A 6,923-nucleotide genomic window follows, 5' to 3' on the forward strand; every position below is an offset into this window, starting at 1 on the left:
CTTGCGTTTTGTTTCATTTCCTGATACTTTTAAAAAGCTGTCGAACCTCTGAAGGAATTCATAAAAGAGCGACAGTAGTCATTCATTGTTTCTAGGGAAGAGAAATGGATATTTGGGTGACAAAGTTAGGAGGGAGACTTTTATTTTTCGTTGCATATCCTTTTAAATTTTATACGATGTCCATCGTTACCTATTTAAAAATTATTAATTTCAAGACCATTGGGTGTATGATATCAAATTGTTAGGTCAAGAGGAGTCCCCCAAACCATCTTGTTAGTATCAAGCCTGTCTTTCTCTAAAAAAAATTTGTAATTTTCTCTTTTCTTCCGAATGTATATATTTTACACAATTATCATATATATAAAAATGAAACTGAAGAGGAATTTTCCACTCAAAAGGCTGTAAACAGCTCTTTGTTCTGCTTCTGTAGATAAGATATGCTTGCCGCATAGGCCAAAAGGCAGGGTGACCTCGAAATTAACTAAAGACTCATCCTCCCTTTTGCTTGATCTGTCTAGATAACAGATGTATTGCTTGAGTTCCTGTCTGAATATCTCGTGCTCTGTGCCTGCCTGTAATCCATAGCAACTCCAGCACTCTGTAACTGCCTCAGGACAAATTAATCAATCGGCCCATGCCAACTGTAACTGCGTGGATAAGTTCTATAAAAGCAAGATTGCCCCTGAGCTCAGGGCCCAGATCTTTAGAGTGCTAGCTTTTCTGGGACCGCTGGAGTAATAAACCTGAGTTCTCCAACACTCTGAGTGGTGCTTGGTTTCTTGCCGGTATGATTTTTCTGCAACAAAACTTTCATTGACATAAGAAACGTCCAAACCTGTAGAGAGTTTTTATGAGTTTATTTGAGCTAAACTGATGACAATTGCCAGGAAGCAAAAACTCTCAACAGATTGAGAAAACACTCTAGAGAATGGCAGTTTTGCAGCTTATCTTATACATTAGAATCAAAGAAGGAGATATTAGGAGGGTTACATGAAATCCACTGGTGGTAGATTAAGAGGGCAGGAGAAAGCAAAGGGAGAATATCTGGAATTGGATAAAAAATCAAAATGGAGAGACATGTACTTCTTTTACACTGGCAGGTACAGGCTAGTTAACATTTACAGCACATAGAGATGGTTTGTGGGCAACAAGATAACAATGTGGTCTCATGCTCTGGTGCCAGCGGTTGCGCCTTCAAGTGATCTGGAAAAGAAAATGCTGACTCAAAGGTATGTTATCTTAGATACACAAAGATAAGAGACAGTCTCACCTAAGGCAAAGAGTAACCTTTGTCAAGGAAGCTCCAGGCCTAGGATATAACTACCCATCATGACCCACTTTTCGTCAGGAATTTTTATGTTCAGGCCATCCTATGTGGTTACTTTTGGTCTCCGAGTTCGTAAGGCCAGCCATGCAGGCCTCCTTGAGCTTGTCAGGTTTAGTACATGGCCCTTTTTCATCCACACTATTTTAAAAGTAGAAAAATGCAGTTATAATTTTGTTTCAACTTCTACATCTTTTTCCATTTTCTTGTCTGCTTAGACTCACGGGAACCTGAGCAGCGAGGAGTTAAGAAGGGAGAACAAGTGGAGACAACTAGAAAAGAGAGAAGACAAGCCCCTTGAGTCTGTGAAGGGTGAGTATGGAGAGCAGCCGCGTGGCCACTGGGCTCGGTCATCAGGAAGAACTGTGGTTTCTTTCACTGTCTGCAGTTTGACTCGCATCCTTGGTCCCTACTTCTGCTTTCTCAGCTCTTTGCCGCCCAGGAGGAAAATGCCTATGTCATGAGAGCATTACAGAAGATTCTGGGTTAGGGTGAGAGAGAGAGAGAGGACAGAAAGTTTGCATAAACCAGAACACGAGGAAACAGAGTCCCTCCTATCTGGAAAGGGAAATGTCAGAGACAGGCACTGCAAGAGCAGAAAAACACAAGCCTGACTGACAGAAGTTGTTCCGCAAACAGCTCCCATCCCCTGTCCCGCTTTGTTTGTTCTCGTTCCGGCCCCCATCCAAGAAACACAGAGAAACCGCAACTAAAAAGTCAAGTACACAAATACCAACTGCCTGGTTTCGGAGCGGGGAAGGAAGTTTTAGAAAAGAGGAGAAAGGAAAAAACAAAAGTCGTATTGTGCAACAGGTGAAGTCTAACATTGCCCCACAGTGAGGATTCCATGCTTTCATTTGTCATTCCTGGGTGAAGCCTTTCTTCATGAGGGTATTCAGCTCACCAGCAACCTTCCCTGGCGATGCGGCCCCTGTGGAACTAAGTTCCTCCCTTTCAATTTGCTCAGGGGTGGGGAAGTGTAGGGGAAAGGATTCCATTGTGAGGGAGGAGACTCTGGCCCCAAACCTCTAATAATACAACCAAAGGCAAGTCATGGCTCTGCTCTAGACTTCATTTGACAAATGAGAGGATAGAATCTTCCAAACAGGAAGCCAAGACATCTGCTCCCCCAGAAGAACACAGGAGTCTCAAGAAGAAGCAGGCTTCCTCTTAGCCTGGCTTGTGGGTTTTGTACCCTTGGTGAAGCTTCTGTCCTCATTCTCAGCTGCTGAAGCAGATCCTCCTCTTGAGACGTCTCACCTCGTTATATTCCATCGCCTTGGAATGTGGTCATTCCATCCAGGGTTTCTTCTGCAGGAAAGTTTTGTATCACCTTCTAGAATGTTCCATCACCTTTTACACTGAGCTGGAGGGGGTCACTGTTGGTGACTCTTCAGTTGGTGATTGTGTTAGCTTCCTATTGCTGCTGTAACAAATTACTACAAACGCAGTGTCCTAAAACAGCACATAGTTATTCTCTTAAAGTTCTACAAGTCGGAAGTCCAAAATCTGTTTCACTGAGCTAAAATCAAGGTGTCAATAGGACTGCGTTCCCTCTGGGGGGTTTAGGGGAGAAACCATTTCCTTGCCTTTTCTAGCTTCTACAGCTGCTTTATTTCATTCCTTGGCTCCTGGCGCCTTCCTCCAACGTCAAAGCCAGTAGCATAGCATCTTCCTTCAGCTGACACATTGTCTTCTTGTCTTCTGTCACCAAGTTTTCCTCTGCCCACTCTTATAAGGACACTTATGACTACATTTATGGCCTAACCTGATAATCCAAGATAATCTCTCCATCTCAAAATTTTTAACTTGATCATATCTGCAAAGTCCTTTTTGCCATGGAAGGTAATATTCACAGGTTCTGGGAATCAGGATGTGGACATTTGGGGGGTCATTATTCAGCCTACCACAGTGATCTATACTGTCTCAGGTCTGGGGATCATCCATTCTCTCTCCTACCACTTCCCTCAGAATAGATTTGTGTATCTTTCACAGAAGACCACACTCTAACCTTCCAGGCCACCCCAACACCCTCTCCTTTCATTTCCTTTATGCCCTCAGACTATTTTAGGACAGTGCCATGCTATGGGACTTTCCGCCATGATGAAACTGTTCTATACCTTCACTCTCCAAGAGATGACCAGTGAGAACTTGAAATGTGACTAGTGCAACTGAAGAATTAAATTTAATTGAAATTTAAATAGCCACTTTGTGGCAAGCAGCTAACATATTGAACAGCTCAGCTCTAGGTAGATGAAAAGCAGAAGCCACGACCAGTGAGATTCCTTGCTGCTAGCCTCTTCTCATACTTTTTTGGACCAGCTCTGCCCCAACCTCCTTCTCTCAGTCCTTGTGGAATCTAGAGGAGGCTTCTACTGGGGCTCTGGGATGATGGGCTGAGGACAGGGCAAGGAAAGGAATTGTATCTGTTGGCCTCAGAGTGGAACAGGCTCCCAGTTCTGCTTTTGCACTGGACTAAGAAAATAATGATCAAGGTTGCCCCCTCTTTCCTCTATATTTACACAATGGGTTTTTCTTTGGGGGACCACAGAGTAGCAAGTAGCACAGAAAATAGGGCTAACTTGGGACTTGGCACTGACCATCCTACTCTATCACACACCTGCTCAGTGGCCTTTAGCGAGTCACTTCCCTGTCCCTGGCCCTTGGTTTTCATAATATGAGAGGGCTGGACCAGATAATCTGAGAGGTTCCTGCCAGCTTTAATAGACGATTTTATGTCCTGTGGATCAAGGCTTGATTGTGCATGCATTCTATCTCAGACCCATGTTCTCTCTGACCTTTGTAATAGGAAGTTCTGATTGAAAGGCTATTAAGGACACATGCCTTTAGGTTACTCCCCCAACACTCCAGAACCAAATCTGACATTCATTCTTCTGTGCACATGACAACACTTCACATTTCCTTTGGGCTTTAGAGAGCTGATCCATTAACTCATCTAATTCACATAATGACCCTGGGAAGATAGCCGCTATGCCCATTGGAAGTGAAAAAGCTAAGGCTCAGAGAGGAAAAGAGAGAATCTTCCAGATACCAGGCCCTGTGGTGGGTACTTTACACATCAACTTATAACAGCCCTTCAAAGTGGATAATATTACCTCCACCCTGCAGTACACTGGTAAAAAGTGATGGAGGCCCACTTTTCTGATTCTGAACTACTATAACAGCCCTTCAAAGTAGATAATATTACCTCCACCCTACAGTACACTGGTAATAAGTGATGGAGGCCCACTTTTCTGATTCTGAACTACCTTGTCTGCCCTCTATGTTGTGCTGCTGCTGCTATTTACAACTTCCCTAAAAGGTATTGAAATGATAACCTTAGCATCATGGCTATCCTTTGGGGTCATCTTTCATGGTGCTCTCCAAGCAGACCTACAGACCTTAACAAGGTCACATCACCTCTGTGCCTCTGTTTCCTCATCTGTAAAGCTGGGAGGTGAGAATCCCTACTTCATAAGGGTGTTAAAATCCTTGTTGAAAGTTTTAAGCGAGATTGTGTCTTTAGAGCATTTCACCCATATGAAGTACTCAGTAATTTCTCATTCTTACTGTGTTCGGAAACTGTAGTTTGTCCCTATTAATAACATCAGGCAATTCCCTTCACTCTAAATCAAATTAAAACACAAAGAAACTGTCTACATTTTTATTAAAGTTTTATTATGAAAACACATGGAATCAACTGCATTATCCACATATCCGCAATAGCAGAGAAACAGTAATGGTAGACCATCCCCATGGGGGACATGTGTCCTTTGGCAAAAACAAACAAACAAAAATAACACATAAATAATGAAAATAACACCAAATACAATAATACAGCACATAATAAAGATTAAATTAAGAGAAGGAACAGGGACTGAGAGGCGCTGTAAACGTGGAGAGGACGCATCTCACTGAGAAGAGTAAGGCTCAGGTGACCTTCCCTGGAGGCCTCCTGCCCCTGTGCTTGAAGTGGCTCAGTTCAGTTCCAGGTCATCCATGTACTCCTGAACCCAGGGTTCACTGGGGTTGGCACAGACTTGTCTGCCCTTTTTGGTTTGAAATCTGTGAAACAAGGAGTAGCTAGATTACAATCCCATGGGACCTTGCCTACATTAGATGTTGCCCTCTGCTTGACCATAGTTTGTGTTGGACAGCTCTAGTGGATGGGAAGACCCATCCTGGGGTGGTACTGGAACCAGACCCCTTGTACCTTCCACCCTGGATTTAGCTGTGGCCTCTAAGGATGCCCAGACTAGGAACCAACGAGTTTTACAATCAATACGACTATATCTCCCCATTCATTCCCTACTGCCCCTAGCAATAAATTTCCACATTTTTCTAAGCATGGTTTAAGAAAGTCAGCCCATATTTCTTGTCATCTTTTTTACTTTCCCTGGTATGCTGGCCTCGGGCAAACTTTCTCCCCAGAAACCCTCCATCTTCTCCCTTGGCTCCACATAGCCCCCTCCAGGACTCAACAGGTGACTTCATGACCTGTTTCTCACTGCTTTCTGTGAGGCCTTCAGCCCTGAGACCTGCCTCTCTACTGTTTGATCCTCCCCCTGCCCCCAGACAGGCCCCTTATCTAATCCTGCCCTCACGTTGGCCTCTCAGAGCAGCCCAGGAGTTGATACTTACACCACAGCTGGCTGGGAGCAAAGGCTGCTGGTCTCATAGTAATCTATCACGAAGTTGCGAGGGATCTTCCGCAGGGTGTAAGAGAAGCAGCAGGCTGTCGGAGGATCTGAACCCACTGGAAAGAAAGGCTGGGGTGAGATCAAAGCTATACGAGGAGCTGATCATTTGGCTTCTAGTTATGGATATTCAGTGAGCATCTCTGTGGAGCTACCAGATCCCCACATAGAGTCCCTTGTATCCAATCCCACCAACCGTGAGTCAGAGTCTTATTTGGAATTCAGTATCCTAAGAGAAGCTCATGGAGCTGGATCAGGTCTCAGAGTAAGGTCTGACTCCCTTCATTTTACAGATGGGGAAACCAAGGCACAGAGAGAGACGGGGGCTTGCTTAAACAAGTCTGCTCATTGCTATTTCTTAAGAAAACAGGATCTCGAATATTATTGAATGTCTGCTGGACGCTACATTTAACAGCAAGCTACTTCATCGTCCCAGTTCCCTTTTGTCTCATCCCCACTGGTAGACCAGCCCCAACTAGAAAAGTGGCTGTAGAAACGCAGCTGAAAGAACAAACTTACTTGGTGCTGAGAGTGCTGGAGAGCAGAGTGCAGCCACTAGCACGAGAGCGAGGACAGTCACGCAGAGTTTCATGGTCTTGGTGGAGGAGAGGCTTTCCTGGAGCTGAGGCTACAGAACCCAGAAGCTTCAGAACCTGACTGTGTTCTGTGCTGATACTGAGTCGGGATCCCCTCTTTATAAGCAGGACTCTGAGGACTGGGACAAAAGTGGGGGCACAGGAGAGCAAGTGGAATTTCCAGGGTAAAGATGACGTCATGGTGCCAATAAGGAAACTGAAGCTAGCAGAGAGTTAGGAGCTCTGCAGAGCTTCTCTCCTTCAGGGCGGTGTCATCACAGTGGAAAGAAGAAGGAGGTGGAGGGGAGAAGAAGTGGGCTGCACCCT

At 44.7% G+C, this 6,923-nt stretch overlaps 1 protein-coding gene across 1 annotated transcript; it reads right to left on the reverse strand.

Moving 5' to 3' along the window:
* Positions 1-5,142: 5,142 nt before the first annotated feature.
* Positions 5,143-6,923, reverse strand: LOC102898551 (C-C motif chemokine 4). Its single transcript, XM_006924936.3, has 3 exons — positions 6,541-6,923; positions 5,966-6,080; positions 5,143-5,389 (listed from the first exon to the last, which is right to left on the reverse strand). Exons 1-3 carry the CDS (start codon positions 6,611-6,613, stop codon positions 5,302-5,304), a joined length of 276 nt encoding a protein of 91 aa, XP_006924998.1. The 5' UTR covers positions 6,614-6,923; the 3' UTR covers positions 5,143-5,301.

Source organism: Pteropus alecto, unplaced genomic scaffold (genome assembly GCF_000325575.1).
Source record: "Pteropus alecto unplaced genomic scaffold, ASM32557v1 scaffold98, whole genome shotgun sequence".
NCBI classification, from domain to species: Eukaryota; Metazoa; Chordata; class Mammalia; order Chiroptera; family Pteropodidae; genus Pteropus; species Pteropus alecto.